The sequence below is a fragment of the Phasianus colchicus genome, chromosome 15 (assembly GCF_987193195.1).
Source record: "Phasianus colchicus chromosome 15, bPhaCol1.hap1.1, whole genome shotgun sequence".
Classification (NCBI taxonomy): domain Eukaryota; kingdom Metazoa; phylum Chordata; class Aves; order Galliformes; family Phasianidae; genus Phasianus; species Phasianus colchicus.
In genome coordinates this window covers 9,257,527-9,279,830 of record NC_143450.1, presented here as the reverse complement: position 1 = coordinate 9,279,830, position 22,304 = coordinate 9,257,527, and the positions used below count along the sequence as shown (strand labels likewise).

The window sequence follows — 22,304 nt, the reverse complement described above, 5'->3', positions numbered from 1 at the left end:
TTTCCATTTCCCCTTCTGTGCAGATTTTTGCAGAGTATTTCTTTGTCCAAATGAGGCTGGATCGAGAAAGTCAATTATGTATTAATGCTCAGTAGCTGTCATATTAACAATACCATATGTTCTGCCACTTCTCTAACACTCCCTAAAACTTGGATGTAATATTGCAAGAAGGTAACAGCTTCCACGAAATGTTATATCAGGGTTCAAGGATAACAAGTCTTTTTTACTAATGAAGTATTCATGCACTATCCTGCTTTGCATTTCATTAAAATGGATGTCTGTCTAGACAGGCTTCTTGGATAACCAGATTTTTATTTTTTGGTAAAAGAGCTCCTTTGTACATCCTCTTCATTTGCATTTGCTGTTCTCCATTACCCATCTTCTTTAAAGGGGGGTGAAGTGGTGCTAGGGTAAAAGTACCCCAATCACATCCCCTCGCAGCTAAGCAGGCAATGGGACCAGGTTATCTGTTCAGTGTGAAGATGCACAGAAGCAGTACTCATGTCACAAAAGTTGTCACTGCCTTTACAACCACTGAATTTATAAGTACTCTGCCAGCAGGGAACACTTAGCACTCAGCATACAAAACCCTATAACTAAAGCGGTTAAAATAGAATACTAGATTGGAGGTTATTAACAGCATTTTATACAACTGTCAGGGGTTTTTCTTGCCAACAAGGTCTCACACCAAGTTTTTGCTCTGCTCTCCTGATACAGATTTGTATAAGTCTCCTTCCAATGCAGAACTCATGGATGCTTGACCATAATGCAGCACACAGGTCACCACAAAGCACAGCGTACCAACCCTTGGGGTACAGACGCTTTATTTTTCACAAACAGAAGATGCCATTCAGGTTGGAGAAACCGCGCTGAGCTTAAACTGAATCCCTCCATTTACAAAAGGACTCCATCATCCTATGAACAGCGGTGTGTTTTGTGGGCCCTGCTTTAGGTGTGCTGAGAAAAAAAAAGCCTTTGTCCATTACAACAGGACACTGCACAGCAACGACACACCAAACACACAGCTATTCAGCCTCGCTTTCCTACCATGACAAACACTTTGCTATTTCCAGTTACTCTTGGAAGACAAGATAACTGCTGTCTAATCCACATTTCACTTTAAAAGGATTTTCCTTTAGCTGAGATCAGCAGGACACTGTCGATCAATACCACTGACTACTTCAGCATCCAACAAATATGCGAGAGCCGGCCGCGCTCCCTTCCGAGTAATACATAAAGACAGAGACAACTTTACCTTTGCTTGGGATTGATCTCATTAGGTACGATCCACGTGTTCTTTCTGCTTGTTCCACTCTGGACTCACTCACATCCCCACCCCAAGATGCAGCATGTCCTTTTGCTTATCAGGCAAAGGAAGCACAGGCTGGCCAGGGAAAGAAGTACTGCTGTACACAGGGAGGTTCAAACAACAACTGGTGACTGCTGTAACTTGAGCCATCCCATCCCTGCATGACCAGTGTCAGTGTGCTTAACCTTGAGCAATCCCCTGCCAGCCACAATGCCCTCTCTGGGCAGCAAAATGATATTTGAGACTTGGTTTAGTCTGAGCTAGAAGTGAATATGGACGGAAATTTGGCTCAAGACAGTACTTATTATAGCCTGAGCTAACACAGCAGTGGAGACAACCCTACAGACTAACAAAAAAGTGAATGCAGGCTATTATGGAGTGCACTGAAGTCCCACATCTGTTTGCAATGAGAGATGAACACACAGAAAATTTCTTCTTTCTAAGACTAAACAACACTACCCCCCCATCTGCATGTAGCAGGGGATGAAAAGAAAGCACAGAATAACCTAGACAAGCTTGCCCTGGAATATTCTTTTCTTACTGCTCCCAAGCTTGCTCATATCCCTGAGTCAACATTCAAAGCCAAGTTAATGAGCACAGGAGTCATTCATTTGCATGCTCAGCCTCCAAGGATAACCAGGAAAAATGTTAAAGGCTCCAGAGAGTTCAAGCACACTGACACAACCTCACATTAGTATCTACATCCTAAAAAAAGACTAAGGCCACAACAAAGGACTGCTTAAAAAGGGCAAGGGGACGATTAAACAAGGTTATGGAAAAGATTTGAGGCAAGTCTGCTGAACAGTTTATTTTATCTAATATCCTCTTCACCTCTAAGGTGTTCACCACTGTTCCTTTAGAATTAATTATAATTAAAAAAAAAGAAAAAAGAAAAGTATTGATTGAGAATAAACGTAGAAAATTGAATGTTAAAGCTGTATCACCCACTCATTGAAACGCTATGACCTGAAATTATCACCTCAAGGAATTCATTGAAAGAGGATGCAGAAGATTACAAGTATTAGAACATCCCCTTCTGGAGTGCTGTGCTGCTGTGTAACACACCAAGGAGCTCCTCCCTCAGTCATCACTTGGCCCCAGAAAGGTGCAATATGAGGCGACTTCTCCAGTTACTCAGACACTGTGAAACATAACTGCCTTGTGAGAAAAGGTACCACTGCTGTCCTACTCAGATACCTGAAGCCAAAATAGAGAATGATGACAAACTTCCTGACCACTGCCCACCGGACATCATAGAAAAGAAGCAGGGTGCACCCCTGGCACGGAGAGGAACACCTCATTTATCCACCTGAGCTTTCAAGGGGACAGTGTGCTCCAGGTGTACAAACGTGGAGACAAAATGCTCTGTGTCAAGCACAGAAACGAGCAATGCCACCTTTGAAGATCACCTGTTTGGACAGATGGCAGCATCTCTCACTGGCTTACACTGAAATTTTCTATGACAAACAATTTTAAACTCTTCGTATTTCTTTTTCTCATTTTAGTAGCAGACAGCAAGGCACATTAAGCTGATGCCTAGTTTCCCAGCTGCAAGCACCCAGGGATGGAGTAAATGTCCACTGTGGAGTATCTCATAAACTACTCATCATGTCCTCGCTGTCAGATACCAAAGGAACACTGCTCACTTCAGGCAAACATGCACTCCTGTCTGCACGATCTGCACCACTGTATCAGTGAGCAGTCTGCAGCTTCTGCTGAGAAGAATTTGAGATATTTTTTCATCACGAGGCCAATCTTATTTTGAGTGTTTTATGGCTGTAACATACGGTCTGTCTTGTTTGCTTTTTGTTTTTTCTTTAAAGGGGTTTGCTGTACTTTCCTGATCACAGATTAATGGTAAAGAGAAACAAACAAACAAGCTGCAATTTTGAAAATAGTGTTGTACAGTCATCCTCAGCACAGCAGAAAAGGCAAACTAAAACCAAAGACAGGAAACAGACGGGCATCTGCTACCAGGGGAAGAGACTTGAGAAGAGTCCAAGCAATTATGTTGATGAAACTCCTCAAAATACCTTTCAGAGAACAAGAGCATAAGTTAAAAATACTTAAAGAAAACAACTGTAGGATGTAGCTGTAAGTGGGTTTCTATTTGAAGGGCTGATCGTTTCTAACCTGCACTTAGATTTATAAATATTTCAGTCAGTCACAACTGCTTCACATCCTGATGATTTGCTTCAATATTCCGTACGAGGAAAACATGGAAATCCAGCACCCCTCAGACAGGATGTTTGCAGCTATTTTAAAAGCGTTAATCACGGCAGTCATGACAGAAAGCATCACCTCAGTTGTAACTCAGGGCTCGAGGGGTTTTTGAGAAAATATCTTGTCGCAAGGTTAGCAGTTGTGTGAAGTACCCAGTCCAACAGGCACCTCAGTGACAAGTCCTTCGCTGGCACCAACACACCTCACCAGAAGCAGCAATGAATGATTTCCACTGAAAACACAAGTGATGAGAAAGCTGCTGCAGGCGCATCGCAGTGCCAAGCGCTCGCTATGGGGAGGTAAGGGAATGAAAGCCATCCCTAGGAGAGATCTGGGTACTGACCCAGCTTGTTAGCTTGAAGCAATTGGAAAATGTCATTCTACACATCAGTCTGGAAATCTGAAGGTGGGAAACAAAATCAAAATAAAAGAAGTGGGTGCACCATTAAAATAAAAGCCCTTGTGGTAATGATGTGCTAACCCAATTCAAATGATTATCTTTAATTGCCTCACTGAATAGCTACTGTCATTTCCTCTCATTCTTTGCTCAAAGGTCTCTGTGCTCAATTTTCCACTACATACTATGAAAGGTGCTTGCAGTACAGAGAAAAGCAAACTGGCCAAATGTTAACCTAGCTGTTATTTCTTTACTTCAGACGGAAAGAAACACCAACTCTTTGGAGCACCATGTGCTAGGCACTCTAAATGCAGTCTTCTCAGACAGAATTCACCAATTACAAAAGAATTTATTAGCATTTCTCTTGAAGCGCTCTCTTTTACAACAGGTATTTCTCTAATGAACAAGCCTGTACAAACAGGTGGCTCTGATCTGCTCAGAAGCTGCTCAGGGACAGCCTGGCAATAGAAGATGACCAAAGCATCCCGTCCTCTCCCCTCCAATCACACCACTGGGGCACACTGTCCTCTCAGGACACAATGGATACATCCCTGAACTATTTGGAAACCTGGCATCACACCCAGCTAGGAGGGAATGGAGATGAATAATCCATTTAGCAGTGCTCTTAAGAATCACTTTGGGACAAGGGTTCCTCTGCAATGCACTGCACTTTAAATAAGTGCTGGTTTACTTTCTTGTTTTCCTAAAATACTCACAAGCTGCTGGTTGTAATGGTAAAGGCCCTTCACAAACGATCCCTTCAACAACCACCTCTGAGGCTGTGGATTTACAGATCCCTGTTTAAGCAGCAAAACTGTCCTCACAGCCGCCTGACTCCCAGCATTATCCATTGACTTGCTAAAGGTGCTCACAGCTACATTAAAAACTGGACTGCTGATGGATAGCAATGTCAACCTGCAGTTGTGACAAAGGACATTTTAAACCTAGAGAAGTTCTCTGGCCCTCTAACAGATGTACTGTGAGAATGAGGAGGTTACACAGAGGAATGCCAGCAACCTGCTCAGCCTTGCTCTGCTGCTTAAAGCTGTCAGGATCCTCAGCCATGATCGGTTTTGGGAAGCCAGTGCTTTCACTTTACCCTTGCTCTCTTGAATTAAGAATGCATGTTTCTCCTGCCTCCTGTACCTAAGGAAAATTGTGAATATACACTCACACCCTGCTAAAGTAATTGGTTCTCAGCTCTTGCCCTGCTAAGATACACACCCTCCCCTCCAAAGTATGAAAAGCTCTCAAGATGAGAACATGGCAAACCAACAGCCCCATCTTGCTGTACAGAACTGATGCTCTGCTTCCTTACATCCCTCTTCTGACTCAAGTACAATCTAAAAAATTACATCAAATGGAAAAAAAAAAATACCAGTAGCTAGCTTTACTATTTAGGAAAGCAATCTTTTATATCACCTCAAGTAAAATCAAGGCTTTCCGTTCCTCAGTGTGTCTCATTGCCATCTTCACTTAACACTGCTTGCGTGGGTCCTTCTGGAGCAAAACCTGGAGCTAACACCGGAGAGTAGAAACAATTGGCTGGGAGATTCCAAGTCAGTGCAGGATTGTGTTATTCACATTAACTCCCTGCCCCTCCCTGCTAGAAGGCTTTCAAAAGGGAAATGGGTAAAGTACTCAAAAGCTTAAGAATTCAGAGCTCCACTTAAACATAGAAGTCAAATCAAAGGTTTCTCCAAAGCTTTCAACTACCAGCTCTGAAGAAATTACTTGAAAGTGTTTCTGGGGTGCTGTGGTCTATAAATGAAAGCTGCACACTTGCCCTTTTTCAGTGTGAAGGTAAATAAATGCGTTGCTTTGCACATCCAGGAACTGAAATAACGTGCTGTATTTTCTGTTCGGAGGAACTGTTCTCACTCATGTTTGTAAATCGAGTATCACCTCCTTGGAGTTCTAGCTTAAAGAAAGAAAAAACAAAAGAAGCTGTAGCTGCCTGTCATGCAGCACGGTCGTGTGATGAAGCTTGTGGACTTCTAAGCCAAACAACTACAAAATGGTTGAAGAGAACGTGAAGCAAAGCCTTTAGAAATGGCATCTCACAGTTTGCATCTATATTTAACTCCTTTTCAAAGGACAACAGAAGGTGAAAACATTGGTAGAATTACTTATTCATCTTTTTAAATTTCACTTGGATACAAGGCAAAAATTAAGCAGTTCTCTTCCTTTTACCAGAAAACTCTCTAGACATAAGTATCTGGCCAGCCATAAATGACGACAGTGACAGAGCAAAGGGACCTTCCTGACACAAACCCAACTTCTATAAGGCCTCTGCTCATGCAATAAGGCTGCAGCATAGGCACGGCTCATCCTCTCTTTCCCAGCACCACTCATGCAGGTGCCTTCCTGGTAAAAGGTGCTTCCCAAGTGGAAGAAGCCATCCCACCAGCTGGATGGGCTCAGCCTGCAGCAAAGGGAATGTCAGGAAGTGTGGAACCTAAAATTAGACAGCTACAGCCATGATAAATAAATCAATAATGATAATAAATTAACAGACATTACAAAAACCTGATCAAGTGTTCTAGATCCACAGACAAACACAGTTCACCATTATTTTCACATTTGAGTGTAGACAATGTAATATATAAAGAAAAAACATTTTCTTAATGACAAAGGTCTCTTCAGACAAATAAGGTATGAAAAAGCAAATAAGGTACTCAACTGGCCTGCAAAAGCTAAGCAATGGATACACCAGTTCAGAGAAGCAGCTTAAATTTAAAATACTGTGCAACTGTGAAATATACCATATAGATTTTTGCAACTGTACTCTGATCAATGCAATAGTTAAGATGTCAAATGTAGCTACTGCACACAAAAGAGGCAAAAATTAGAGTTCCACTTTTGGAAGTACTTATTTTAAATGACACATATTACATAGTTGATGTTACAGATCTACTATACAATTTTGCTGTGGATATTCTGGAATTATTATACAAATCTAAAGACCAGTTCCTGAGCACCTTATGACTGCCTCCCACTGCTTCCTCTCCCACCTCTGTCTGGCAGCTCACTTTTTGTGACTGGTGGTTGGGAGCCTGGAACACAGCACAGGAGATGGACATGCAGGGCCCTTTGCAGGAAGCTGCCTTACAACAGCATCACACCCCTGCATCCCTGTGCAGCACCTGGGCTTTAGCAAAGGTCGACTGCATGGCAGGATTCCTAACACTCACAGAGGAGTAAAGAGTTTGGCAGATATCCCCAGTGAGTAGGGAAAACAGCACAGCAGATGTATTTTCTAGAAAGTGATGTACAAGCTGTACAGCAGAACAAAATTCATAGCTATCATTTGAATTTGAGATGATGCTTCAACACCGCTTAGGAAAAAAGTCTGTTTTCTCTCTGTATAGCATGAAGAAGCCTTCTTCTGATATGGGATTAGGCTTTAATACAAAGAAGATCGTGTCTGTGATATGTAATTCCTTTTATTAAATTAATAGTAAGCAGCGCAGGCAGTAAGTGCTGACACAGCCCTAAAAGCACTTAGGTACTACCTTATCTCCACCAGCACAGAGAGCTGACTGTTCCTCTTCAATAAAAGCATTTCCAAAAAACCTTCAATTCTTATGGTTTACTCCAAGACCTGTAAGGAAGGTGCAGTACCCACCTCAGCAGGCAACAGAAGCTCTCCCAGTGATTTACTTATGTAGCAGAACAACCTCCTCAGGACTTTCAGCATCATGAGTGCAATCAGCACTAAAAGCAGCACTGACACTCTGCCAAACACACGCAGACCACAGGCTGCTCTCCCCTTTGCCCAATGTAATACACTGTTTGATCACGTTCAGCCATTGCCCCTCTTCTCCCCTTCACCTTGTGCTCTCAAAGTCTCATCCAACAGCGTGAAAGCCTTCATTTACAAACAGAAATGGAGCAGTTTTCAACATGTGTATAAAATAAAGCTAGTGAGTGGTGCCATAGTTCTGGCTATGTATGTCAAGCAAACAAAGATCAGTGAGGAACACATGCGTCCTGATGGTGTGCTGAGCTGTGGCCCCCTGTGACCACCTCTTGATATGCTGTACTGAACTGCAGGACATTAAGTCACGATGACACAGACGTGAAACCAGACAACGTGTCCTTTCAGACCATGAAAGCCTCGGACATGTGAATGCATGAGCAGCATTGAGCAGAAGGATGCAGGACTTCAGGCCCAGACATCACCGAAGGGGAAGAAAGTGCTCTGCCCACTACTAGAACATCTCAGTGATTTCACCAACTTTTCCCCAGTACTTAAGGTAAATACATCTCCACTTCTCATGACCTCAAGCGTTAGACTTTGTAAATATGACAGTTCTGCTTACACACACAGAGCCAGCACTGCTCAGTGAGCAAGCACACTGCGAGCTGCAGCAGCTGCACTTGAAGGCACAGAGAAGCTGACTGCTCCTGAGCACAAAGCCACCAGGATTTACAGAGGGGACCTTTATCAAACAGTATTAAACAAGCTAAATTCAATGCTCCGGTTACTATGCTACAGTAGATTAAGTGTCCATCCTGAAATGTAAAAGCTCCACTTAACCCCAGACAGATTCCCATTAAAATTAACTACTTTCAGGATAAGTTCAGCTCAACTCTAATGTTTGGTGCAGACCCTAATAAAGTACTACGCTTTCTAACATTTCTTTTTTCATAGCTGAGAAGTATGTAAAAGCATTCATTAAACTTAAATGGGTTCATTAATAAAATATTGAGGATGTGCTACTTTAAGACATCAGAAAAACATATAAATTGGAGAGAATGTTATTTCTATTTTTAAATACATCCCACAGAGGCACCCAAGATAGATGAGAAGTGCTAAGCCCATCCCACAAGCTTATTTATTTATTTAATACTTAGGTGCTATTTTTAACTGTAGAAGACAGCAGAAGGCATCCGTTAGAAAAATTACATTGGTTTTGATATTTCCTCACCTTCCCAGGTGAGAAAATGCCAAATGCAACATTAAAAGATGCATTTCCTCCTCACTTCCCACCAGGTTTTTGGAATGAAAGGGCAACTCCCCTCCCACAGGCTAGCATCTCTAGCTGCTGACCACCACCACTCCTTGCTCCAAGCCCCTCTTCCCACTCCTCCAAAGGCATCATTCTGGCAGTGGCACACAGCCTGTAAGTGCACACAGCGTGTCAGCACAACGGGGAGAGGCAAAATGCAAAGCTATGGCTTTGTTGCTCTGTTGTGGTAGTACTTTTTTAACCCTCAGTCGTACAAAGAAAATAAAAGAGAGGAAATGCCATAGGCTCACATTAACGTACTGCATCATTCTATTTTTTTCACCAAATAAATCTGTCTTAGTTGGTGCCTGTAACACAGTTTCCCTTAGGAATCCACACTCTTTGGTGAGCTATGAAATCAAAGAAAGAATGTCTCATCCCCATCTGTCAAAAAAAGCCCCACCACAAATACAGATTTTCATGTACTGAATTACCAGAACTACACTGTCAAACTCAGAAAAAATAGTCTTGATGTGATTCCTACACTTCATCTTCCTAAATGCTTGCTTTCCTGTAGGAAATACAATGTTTTAAGCAGTCTAGGCAGCCGATTTCCTATTTTCCTCTCATGTGAAGAAGCAAAAGTTCAGCTCCAGGGAGGCACAACGACACTCCTGGGCAGATCCTATCGGGGTTTGTGGTGGAGTAGAAGACAAAACAGGTGGCTATGTATACATCTTCTCTAAGAAGGCTCTGCAGGCATTCAGTTTGCATCCTAACTCTGAATAAGAGACAGCCTGAACTGGCAGTGCCTTTGCTGCATGGACAAGTAAATAAGCAGCCATGGGAAATAAGAAGGGTGCCAAAGCTGGATGCGAGAGGTGACACCTGCCATGCTGCAGTGTCAGTGCAGAGAGCAGGGAACCCCACAGAGAGAGCTACTGGCACCGGGAACAGCTCTGCATCACATTTGTGAGCACACATCTAAATTGTGGTTGGTGGCACAAAGCAGGTATGCACAGAATTCAGTATTTAATGCACACACAGCAGCCAGGTTCCTCATCAGCTTTAACAACTCCCTTCTTTTTAAATTTTGCACAAGCTGAGTTCTAGTAAATAAAAATGTGGAGAGTTTTGGTGTCACTTGGAACATGGGGAGTTTGTTTGTTCTACCTACCTGGAGACAAGCTCAGCTGACAACAGGAGCCCTGCAGATGGAAGGCTTTCATTCATCATCTGTTCATGCATGACACCAACAACGCTTGCTGACTAAGAAGCACTTGAGTTCCTACAGAAAGTTGGTTGCTTCCTCTGTAGTGGAAAGGTCGCACAACAGAGAACTATGCAAGCAGCTGATGCATGAGACAAGTGTCACAAGCAAAAAGACAGATAAAAAGCAAGTAACTCAATTTTGTGGATACAAAAATCACTGCACTGCACTCAAGATTTTGGATAAATACTCAAAATGTTCTCTGTGTTTGAAACCTGACCAAAGGCCAGGTCTGCCTAGGCAACAGATGCTCTAATACAAGCTTGATTCCTGGCTTATTTCTGAAATATTCGGAATATTCTGTATGTGGGCCTCAGAAAGCAGACTACAGTCTGTCAGTAGTAGGCAGTATCCTGAGCACACTGTCTGCTGCAGAGCCAAAACTTCAGGGTGCACATACCTCTTCTCCCTCAAGTATTACACTCAGTGACAGTGAAAGGGCTTGTTTCCAGGGCAAAGCATTTATCCTAAATTCCTCAGACTGCCCAAAGAAGAGAACTGAGAGCTATCTGCCTAATTTCAAACTTTTGCTTGCAACCAGAACGCGCTGGGACTTAATGCCTGAAACTCTGACTGGGCTCAGCAAGCAGTTATTCAAGAAATTAAGTTATTCAAAATTTGGACTACAGAACTACATACAACACAACCTCTCCTTGGAAGTGAAGGACACACAAGTGACACCATCTCAGAATCCAGACACACTCTTCCCAGCAGAGCTGAACTGCTGAAACTTTCCCATTTGAATAAAATCCTCCTCTGCAATTACAAGCTGTTGTGCCACTCTGACGAGTGGAAGCAGAGACCTAACGTGTCAAGGAGCTTCTCTGCATGACTGGATGCCATGAATTTAACATTTCCCCTGGAAGTGCTGTTCACATGTACGCTTGTGCAACATTTAAACTGAATACATACTCTAATGCTGTCAAAATAGCTCATTATCAGGGTCTTGTCAAATTCCAGAGCTGCATTACACAAATAATACCCTCTCTCCACAAAAGCATGCTCTGTGATTCAGATTATCTTTTTCTAAAACAATTATGTTTCTGTCAGTCTGGCATACAGTCATAACCAGCATCAGACCCTCTGTGCAGAGCAAGCATTCACAGAGAGACTGTTTCCCACAATTCAACCTGGAGAACAGCTCATATTCACAGAAGGAAACCACTGTGGAAGGTAATCTATATTTTGTAACATTTTTCTTTTGGCAAGTAAGCAAGACAACACAGTGGCTGTTTTATGCCTCACAAATCTTCAGTTTCTGAGGCATTATTCCCATGTATTTGAATGGTAACTTAAAATGACTGCCATCTTCACTTACCCACTTTGCCAGACCCCTCTCACCCATACAGCTCCCAGTAGCTCACATGATGCCTCAACACCCAGTTTCTTCCAGGACATTTTCAGCAACTCAGATGTTTTGGAAGGACAAAAATTCAGAAATGCTATCTACCTATTTAGAAGGAGAACATTTTGTTTCTTGGACGCAATAAACGTAATATGTTATTTAAAATATAGTATTGATAAATAAAATCAAGAAGCCTGAGAGGTAATAGTTGGTATGACAAACAGTTGCAGAAAGGTCTTCCGACATCAGTTCCACTTTAGAGAAAGGAGTTTATCTTTTGAAAATCATACTAGCTTGTAAGTAAGTGAATTAATTTTCTCTCTCCAATTGATTAGGACTAATTATTGACATAACTGTAGCAGGTTTGTATAAGAAGCAGCGAGATTTCCTCAACATTGGCAGGTTCTGAAAATAATTGACAAAGTCCTCTTTAAAGCTGCTTCAGAAACCATTTCCATACGTGTAACTGCCCTCGAAGCTATCAATCAAGCCAGCAAAATACAAACCTCCTTGAAAACAAACAGTGTTCTAGAGGACTACAATGCACTGCCCATGAATTATGGAAAAGACAGGTCATATTGCAGCTCTGAAACTTTCCAACCTCTTACAGACTGAGTGCTGAACAGGAGTGGGAAAATCATCCCAAGGCACAACAACTTGCAATGTTTCATGCTTCTATATGGAAAAAAAGACATCCAGACCACTAAACCCAACCCTTCCAAAGGAAATGCAAGATAAACAGTGACTTATGGAAATTGAGATCCTGAACATCGCCAATAAAAGGATAAAAAAAAAATAATAGCTATATGAGTAGCGAACGTCATGAAGATTAATTAGCACAGAAAGTAAGGTGTAAAATCTTCTAAATTCCTCTTCCCAGGAGACCCAAGACTGCATAAATATAGCGTTGTTTATAAAGCATTCAGTTCCATGTGTCTGGGGCAACAGCTCATTTTTTGGTATAACCCTCTTTATTCCTTCCCCCCCCCAGTTTTCTCTCTTCCATATTTGTATTTGGCATAAAGGGAAGTGATTCTATTCAGAGGGGCAGAGTGAATAAGAACAGAACCTGAAAAAAATAGAATTTGGAACAACACTGTGAAAGGGAAAGCAACTAAAATGCTGAGTGCTTACAGTGCATCCTGCACAAAAGCTTACAGCAGATTGCCAGCACCAAGAGTTTGGTTTTTCATACTCTCAAGAAAAGAAACTTTAAGAACAAATTTAAGCGCCACAGACTCCCATAGGATCAGGAAAAAAGCAACTGCCTTGCAAAGGTTGACTGGAAATACTGATTCTTTGAATGTCCAAGTGTTCTACAGGATGAGGGAAAGATAAAACTGTTAATCATAGAGATCAGACACTTAACCTGCCCGTTTTAAATCTGTTGCATGCCTCAAACGATGTTCAGATTAAAAACTCATTAGCTAAACCTTCTGTTATGCTTCTCACAGGCCACACCCACGTCAGCTGAACCTACCATGTGGTAGTGTTATGTTTGCACCATCAATGATTGCTTGTGCCAGTTCATGATCATTGCTCTCAAAAGCGTGTGCAGCAGCCTTGAGAGCATCCCAAATCTCCTTGCGACCTTCGAAAGCTGGTGCTGTGTCCCAAAACTCGTCTCTCTTACTGCGCAGCTGCCCGTCCGTCATGGGGTAATCACTTTTCCATTTTGGTTTCTCTTTTTTCAAGGGCTGATTACGACCAAGAGCAACTGTGGGGTAAAAAGAGAAAGAGAAGTTTAGAAAAAAAGTAACAGCACAAAGTTACTCCAGTATTCCTTGGTTATTTTACGAAGACAAAGCTTACTTTTGGGCAACCCTAATCCTTTTTTTCCCCCACCAACCTCCTCCACGACATTATCTTCCTCCTGCTGGGCTCCAATTTTTAAGCTCTCCAAAGAAGCCCCGCATTTTGCTCAGCTAATGCAATGCTCTGTTAAATGCAGACTTAAGAGGCTAAGAATTTTTTTTTTTTTTTTTTTTTTTGCTCACCTTCTCCTTTTAAATTGTTTTAATTCAGAATAAGTGGGGAAAGGCAAATAAGATGCACGAACACTGCTGAAGATGAATCCCTGAAGAATATCCAGGATTCTGTCAAGCTTTAATGAGTAGTTACTTCATTCACAATAAACATGAGAGTGTTTGTTTTATTTTAACTACAGTTATGTTTATGCAAAAGCCAGTTAAGATAATCACTTAGGTCTAATGTTGGTGGATTAAAACTACCTGCTCGCTTTAAATTACAGCACTGCTGAGAGCACACTAAAAACCTTCTTCTGTCTGTCTGTTTCTGCAAGCAAGGTGTTATTTCAACTCCTGTCCAAGCATGATGTCCAGAGGTGCCTGGGAGCAGGGTGAATGCCTCTTTCCTGTACACAGAATAGGCTCTGTCCTTAGTATCTGCCCCAGACATATCCTGGTGACAGAAAGAACCCATCATTTGGGCTCTTCTGTTGTGGCTGATGTGAGAAAGCTAGAAGACATCCATTCCAAGTATAAAACATTTCATGAGCACTTAAATGAGTGATGGCAACCAGATACATATTACTAGCTTCCATCGTGCTACAAAAATGAAAATGAAAATTGTGCTTTCTAAAAATTGTTTCACATGCTTTATTCGGCAGAAACTAAAAATTACATCCAGCTGTGCAACACTGAGATGCACCAGGGAAACTTTTATTGCCATCTGAGGTACAAAGACAAAGAAGGGACTGAACTTCAGTGCGCACAGGGTAGAACTTCTCCCTGCAAGAGTCAGAGCCCCACTGGCAGCAGGAACCTTGCTGAAGTGGGACTTGGTGACAGCAGCACGGGAAGAGAACAATGACAAACCACAAAAGCAGCTTTCACCACCACAAAACCTCGAGTACATAGCTTACATCTCTCCAGAGGAAGCAAGACGTCTGCAGCAGCCACACTGCTGTTAAGGGTGTTTGCAGCTGAAAATAAGCAGCTGCATCAACACAGAGAGGTCACAAACACTAGATGATGGCTCCAGAATGTTCCTGAGGGACAGGTAAATGCTAGTAGGAGTACCACTAAGGATCCCACCATGACATCCCTTCTTTGTGAAGTGTCTGGGCAGTCCCAGGAGAGCAGAGGGACTGCAGCTGCTACCATGCTATGGAGCAGACCTCCTGTCACCCCACATCTGCAGAGCTGAGGCCTGAACACCTCACATGGGAATGTGGTTTCCCAGCTGCTGGTAGGCTGAGATCAGGCTCCTGGTTAGTCTTCAAGGACCAGAGAGCAGCAGGACAAACACAGGCTTACCTTCAGCATCCTGCATCCCCCAGCTGTCCTTGCCACATAAACAGGTGCTCTGTCTTTCTCCAGACCCTCTGATTTTTCTGTCAGAGAGTTGGTAATAGCTACCAAACAGCTCTGTATCTCCTTCTAGTCTTACTCTAGAGCTCAGATTTTGAGGGAAGGATAATCCCATGTATAAATATTCTTTACTACTCTCAATCCAGACGTACACTGCATCCCAGGTAGCTAGTGATAAGAGGTGATGGCCTTAAGTTGCACCAGGGGAGGTTCAGGTTGGACAATTTACTCTCTGAAAGAGTGGTAATGCACTGGCATAGGCTGTCCAGGGTGGGGGTGCAATCACCATCCCTGGGGGTGTTTAAAGGAAAGGGAAGCTGTAGCGCTAAGGGACATGGGTGAGAGCAGTCACAGGCATGGGCTGATGGTCGGACCTGATATCTTAGTGGTATTTCCAACCTTAATGATTCTATGATGCCCACATTTAGCTGCAGCACATATTTTCGCATTCTATTACAGTTCTTTAGCACAGGTGTGTGGGAGGGATGGGGAAGAGACATGAATGAGAACACCAAATTCCAGTATGTCAGAAATACTAGCCTCAGGTGAGCTGTAACACTTTGCCTAAATATCCTACTCCGATACTCCTTCTCCCCCCTTATTTTTTCCTGCCACAGATGTGTTCAGCTCTGCTTTCAGGACAGCAGTGGGCAGCGAGCACTGCGTCTCAGGAGCAACCACCAGCATCTGGTGATGCAGAAGGCAATGTGACTTCACACAGTCCTTAAGGAGATTAAAACACAATCATTAGAGCTTGCCCCCTTATACAATCTGATTTTCTAGGACCACAGAAGCATCTACTTCAAATCGTAGCTCAGAATGATATTCATACTTAAGAAGCAGTGACATAAGTCATTAAAAATAGAGCATTTAATGAAAGTTATGATGGCAAGGTGACACTTCCAACTATGTGAAGCCATGAGCCTCCTTCAAATTAAAAAAGAAAATTATGGTAGAGAATTTATTTGCATGGAAACTTAAGTCAGATCACAATCAAAAGTAGCAAATGACAACTGCTTGGCACTCCAGACATTATTCTGTGTCCCATCCAGAAACTAACAATAATAAACTTCTGAAACAGAATCCTTTCAAGTGACCACAAGCATTTACTGCCTGTTGTTTCCATGGGATTGCTTCCACAAGATTGCTTCCATTTGCTTTTCAAAGAAGTGCTGACCATTTAATAGACTTCAAAACAGCAAACCTAAGTGTTTACAAAACACCAAGTTTCCTGGCAAAGTCCCCATGTTAATGGTCCAAGCCTTGGTTGGGCACATGCGGGCTGGGAGCTGATGATGGCTCAGCAAAGAACAATGGCAAAGGATGGAGTCCAGACAAGATGCACTGCATGCATTAAACAGTATGTTATGAAACTGTAAAAGCATATGTGGTAAAACACTTGAGCAAGGAATTGTTTCCTTATTAAGACTTAACAGTCAGAGCATGGAAATTTCAGACAGACAGAATAAACAGGACAATGCACCAAATTTGGGTCAGTGGGCATCTTTTCTTCCATTTTGCTTCAGCTAACATCTGTTAGCATGTATGTTCAATGGATGCTAATTTATCCCACTGGGCCCTCTCCTCCTGCCCAACATGAATTATGGAAGCAGGCTAAAGGCACTCCTGCAGTCCCAGAGCTGCATGAGGCTATTTCTCTCTCCTTCCCATCTTTCCCTGCCCAAGACAGCACCTGAATAGATGGGTCTTCACCAGGCAAGAGCAGCAGAGACCAAAAGAGACAGAGACCTCAGCAGTCTCAAGTAACTTTTCCCTAGAAATACAACCCTGCCTAGAGATGATGAACAACCCAGAGATAACTTCTCCTTCCAAGCAGGAAAGGATGGTGGAAGCTGTCCATGCCAGCACTAAGCCTTTAAACACAACTTGGCTTCATGAACTAGTATTCAAAAAGGTCCTTAATGTGTTTACTATTTATTGGAAATGCTTCAAGAATCCCCTAAAAGCTTTAGGCCCTGCTGAAGAAATATTCATCTCTCTTCAGCTGTGTGAATAGATGGAGCAGAAACGACATGAAAAGCACTAAGACGTGTAAAAAATGTGATATGTGAAATAGCTAAAATCTCTCATTTTCCACTTCAACTTTCAGTCACTAGAGAGAAACATCACTACATGAACTTGTATCGTCAAAGTTTTAGACAACATCAAAGCTGTAATAAAGCTGATAAAGATGAGTTAGAATCCACACTGAGACGAACGTTAGCAGTTTGTCAGGTATTTACAATGCCATTTTTATAATCCTCACTTCAGAAGTTAACTACAGCTCAGAAGAGAATGTTGACTTCATTTAAACCACATATATCAGAGTCACAACATCTTACAAGGTCTCAAATAGACAGTCACATCCACATTAAATTTTCATCTTACATCACTCCAACATAACTAAGAAATTATTAATATCCTTCTTGAAAATGTGAAACTGTTTTCTAAATGCCAAAAAGGCACACTCTTTCTAAAGCAATATTGAAAGTCTCAATAGATGGCAATGGTTGATCTTTTGGCAAGTGATTTATTTAGATGGAAATACAAAGACCATTAACAGTCTACTTTTCAAAAAGACAAAGGTCAGCACATTAGTGACACCTCAAAAAAATATATTTGGAGTTTTTTTGCTCTGGGAGCGCACAGAGACTTGAATTCCCTAGGGCTCAGAATGCAAAGGAGGAAAAAAAATGCCTGCCTACTAAGATCCTGCAGGATATAGGGGGTCAGGGCAGAAGGGATGGCTGCAACCTGCTGTTCCCACACATGCAGAATCCAAGCACTGCTTGAGTCTCTACCCAGCCAAGTGCCCTTTACTGGGCTGTTTCATCCCTGAGAGCAGCCTAAGACTATTTCAGAGAGGCAAATAAGCTGCTTGTGCAGCAGTACGTGACATTTTCACTTCACAGGTAGAGGATACCCCCGAATCTTAGAGGCAGCTCCTACTGCAGGTCCTGTTAACCAAAGTCCTGAAATAATGCAAAATCTTATTTTTCAGAAGAACAGATCTATTACCCCCTGTCCTCTCACACTATTTCATAACATGAATTCTGAAGGTTTGTTTCCTCTCCCCAAGGTTACTGGCACAGCAATGGAATCAGTAGGTTATCTATGCTTTGAGTGAGCTTACGCAGATGAAACCAGATATTTAAATCAGTTTCTTCACAGAATGTCAAAGTGTCTGCATAGAACTCTTTTCAGACAGCTGCTGTGTAATGCCACTGTCACTGCAGAGCACAACACTGCTGCCTCCTCTGCAGTGGGCCAGATGAGCAGAAGCAGCTGGTAATGAAGTCTCATACTAAATGCCAATATCCAGTTAAAGCACTCATAACTCCTAGTTTATAAACTCATGAACTGTAGCCCTCGATAATCAAATGGGATGATATTTCTGCCCCAGAGAGCTTACGTCAAATCAAATAACACAAATGCATCAGACAACGTACTCTCTCCACAGAAGGACAGGTAGATCTCTGCTTCAGTGATGAAATCAATCTCCCCCTTTCCTGCTATTAACCACCCAGGTAATCCCCTAAGACCACAGGACTTGGTCTGTTGCAACAGCCTGAGTTACCTCCTGCAACTGAGCACAACCACCTCAGGGAAGGTCTCTGCTTTCAGTCATCCTCACGCCAGCTTCTTTCCTCTCGCTCCACTTTCTAAGGAATCTTTCATCTATTTCTTAAAATGAGGTTAGGAATAATATTTGGCTTACACTAAATCCATGCAAGTGCTCCACAGTGAATTTCTTCCTTTTCTTTTGAAACTGTTGCTTGCAGCATCAGAATTCTGCTGCTCTTGCAAGAAAACACATCCAAATTTGGCCAAAGCATGCATCAGAAATATCTCTACGGACACACAGCCCACATGGTGTGGAGAGCCTGCAGCACGATTCTTAGAAGGAGACCTGTGGTCTGGTCAGACTCTGCTTTGGGGTTGAAGCCCAAAGCTGCTGATCTCCACGCATTCATCAGAAGCTGAAAGAACAAGGCCCTTTGCACTTTCACTTCTGCAGATGTACAGCAAGAGCGAGATGGGCATGCAGGATTCCTCAGCCTGGAGAGCACAAGTTAAGAGCAGATATGGGCAAGCGTTAGCAGAGAACATAAAAATGTTGAAATGACAACAGCATTGAGAGAATGTGGCATTTTTTTTTTTTTTAATATGTAAGAGATGGAGACAACTGCTTAAGTGTTAAAGAGATGAAAGATTTTGAATGAAGTGTGGGAAAAAGAGCAGGAACATTTAACAGAAGTACTGAAAGCAGGGCAGAAAATTAACAAAATGGAGACTATTCGAATAGAAAAGAAAGAGACAGATTTTCCAAAGCTGTTCTCAGTGAAAAGGCAAGGTCTGATGACTGCCAGGTTCCAGGGGGGGGAGGACAGAAGCAATAATCATTGAGGAGACAGCACGGACCAAGCTCTGTGTAAGGCAGCAAGGATCATGGTATACAGCCCCTGCACAGTTCACTTAAACCATAGGTATGCACAGCTTCAACAGTGGAAGTGATATCCTCTCGGGGATGAGCAACTTGGGAAGTAAAGGGTAATTATTTGAAGACAGTCATGAGAAGTTAACTAACTATTATACAAATTGAACTAATCAAAAATAATGTTTGAAAAATTGCTTTGCAGTTCAGGATCAGTTGCTAACAAAATACTTTTCTAAGACAAATGAAATGCAAAGTAACAAATTGCTACCGATAAAGTTTCTTTTAGTAATAGTCCCAAGGGCTTCCCTCCCCAAAATCAGTGAGTAGTACTCTACTTTATCATCAAATGACTCTCATTTTAGATCTATTTTGCTCCAATTTCCTCATAAGGCATTTTGTAATTTGGCATCACTATCTAGTACCTGTCTTTGTGCCTGTGTCTGGTGTGATCCTTCCAGACTGAATGGCAATCGCATTTGGAGGAAAGGTTACTACAAAGGATAGATGCAGAAGAACAGAGAAACTGGGGAGGGGGTAGGGAGAAATGCATTGCATCTAAGATGACGACAATCTGAATTACATTAAGTCACATAAGCTTATACAATCTAAACTGCATTAAGTAATGCAGGCTTACACAACAACGGGAAAATAGCAGAAGCTGATGTTTACTGCTTTCCACATTATTTTTTTCTTTTGGAGGCTACATTTTTTGCAAGGCAAGAACAGTATCTTGGAAAGGAAGTGTCCCTGGGCAGTAATAAAAGGTTTTCTGCCTTACAGATGTAATGTGTCACCAAATAACCAAATTTTTGTAACAAGTAAAAGAAGGAACATCGAGATTTCATAAGAAAACCGAAAGAAATTTATTAGGACAGTTATGAGAGTATTTAGAGCACAGTAATGCTTCTAGGGATGCTGAGGACTGGGAAAGTCACAAACTATATATGTATGTATACCTACCTACCCATCTGGTAATGCTTGAAACTACGTTTTTCACAAAGGGAGATGGTGAAGCAGGGAGAAATGAACACTACAAGAAAAACTGTATCACCTGATAGGAATTCAAGTCTGTATTTGAACACATGTGTCATAAAACAGAATGTTACAGAAGAAAGAAGGAAAGAAACAGGTGGCAAAAGGGAAGGAGCAGTTGAGGCCAGGAACTGATCGCTCAAAGCCAGGTCTGTGCTCCTCCATGACCGCAGTGTGCTGGTGCTAAGCAGCGTATGCAGCCCCCTGGGGATGAAGGTGCCATCCATGTGCCATCCCAGTGGCTGCTGCCTACTGGTGCCAGGACCATGAATGTCACAGAGCAGCACTCAAAGCAGGAAGAGGGAACACACCTTCTCTGTTTCTCAAAGTTTCTCTTCAACTTTTACCCAAGATCATCCTCTAAAACCAACTAATTGTACAGAAACAACTTTATGGTGCAAAATGTAAGTTATGCTGGTAATGACAGCTTTGGACAAGTCATACAGGAGGCACTCCGCAGACACACAGCACTAGATCCTTGCAGAGGCTTCACAGCACAAGATAAAACACATGAAAGGATGAAGGCGTACAAATGTGCTAGACAAAGAAGGGAGTTGACTCTAATTACAAGCTATTACACTGTATTTTCCAGTGCTCCCATCATCTTCAACAGGAACTGCAGAAGAAATCAAGAGTGCGTGGATTTCCAGCAGCTCATCTCATCACCTCTCACATTCCAAGGAAACTGACAGTACCGCAGCAAGAAGTCAAAGCTTCAAAGCTGTGAGATCTGCATGCTGACAGCATACCAGACCCAAACACCCCAGCCCATCCCAAAACTCACACAGGTTCTGTCCAGCTACCCGGCAGCCCTGACACCCGCTCTGCACTGCGATAACAGAGGTGCTGTTCACAGAACTCAGAAACCTAACTGTGTTTTGTCTGTGAGGTGCAGCTCACAACGGAAGGCCAGCTGGCGAGAGGTGAGAGCCAGCCTCCGGTCTGTTCACATTTTATGAGGATGCTTTTTCTGCTTCCAAGGCTGTGAGAATAGGACACTGAACCCTGACATTTACAAAAGCTCTGAGTAAGTGCTGCAGGATAGAGCAATAATGCAAGAACAAGAAAAGCCACTGCGAGGTTCTCTATTGTTATTTGCCTCAACTTCTCAAACAATTTTTCAAAGGAAACTTTTTCACACTGGTCTGCCACTGAAATTCAGCACTGTTTCCTAGTATTAGTTCTATGGCGTTATTATATTGTCTGTTTGCAAAAGCTTCAAAGGACATCATGGTTATTCCTGAGCCCTGCCTGTCCACTGGTTCCTTGCTGGAAGCACAAGCAAAGAATTCATCTCATCTCAAAGTTCTGATACTGTGTATCTTTAGAAAGAAGAAATGCCCATGGGAGCAATCACCACCTCCAATCCTTAGCACCTTTGCCAAGGGGTGGCGGCACATGGAGGCAGATGCTGTCAGGCAGGGTGATGGCCAGATGTTGCCCACCTGCCCTAACTGCACCCCAGAGGCACTCAGAGACACAGATCCTGCTCTGCAGCAGGCAAACACAGTGCAGAGATACCGACTGCACAGCTTCAGCCCTGCTGTGGCAGATGAGCTTCAAGGGACTGTCTTTATCAATACAATTATCTTTCAGTGCTCTTTACACTAGCATCTAAACTATTCCTATGCCTGGCAGATAGGAACATTTTGTTTTTTGCTCTGCATGATGCAGAGCAGGATAAAGATTCACGTGTTTGCAAATCACTGCATGCAAGCACTGAGACCTTCACTGTGCATCATGACAGCGCACAACCTGGCCATCCTGTTGGATACCTATGGCAACCACCATTAAGAAAGCTGTCAGCAGGACTCAGCGATCCTTATGGGCCCCTTTCAACTCAGGATACTCTATGATTCTGTTTGAGATAGGCTGTACAACGTGGTTCAAGTTGAGACTTGGTCACAGCTGAGAGTCTGGCACCAACACATCTTCTCAAGTGCAAAACAAAACACTCCCAGCATGCTGCACAGCAGAGCTGGAAACCACAGTGGGAATGCAGC

The 22,304-nt window shown here is 42.6% G+C and overlaps 1 protein-coding gene across 1 annotated transcript in view; it reads right to left on the bottom strand.

The window, feature by feature from the left end:
- Window positions 1–22,304, bottom strand: part of UBTD2 (ubiquitin domain containing 2) — a 52,068-nt gene that overhangs the window by 12,473 nt on the left and 17,291 nt on the right. Inside the window, exon 2 of the mRNA XM_031598090.2 lies at window positions 12,980–13,216. Within this exon, the coding sequence (XP_031453950.1) occupies window positions 12,980–13,216 (237 nt within the window). The remainder of the gene's footprint in view (window positions 1–12,979; window positions 13,217–22,304) is intronic.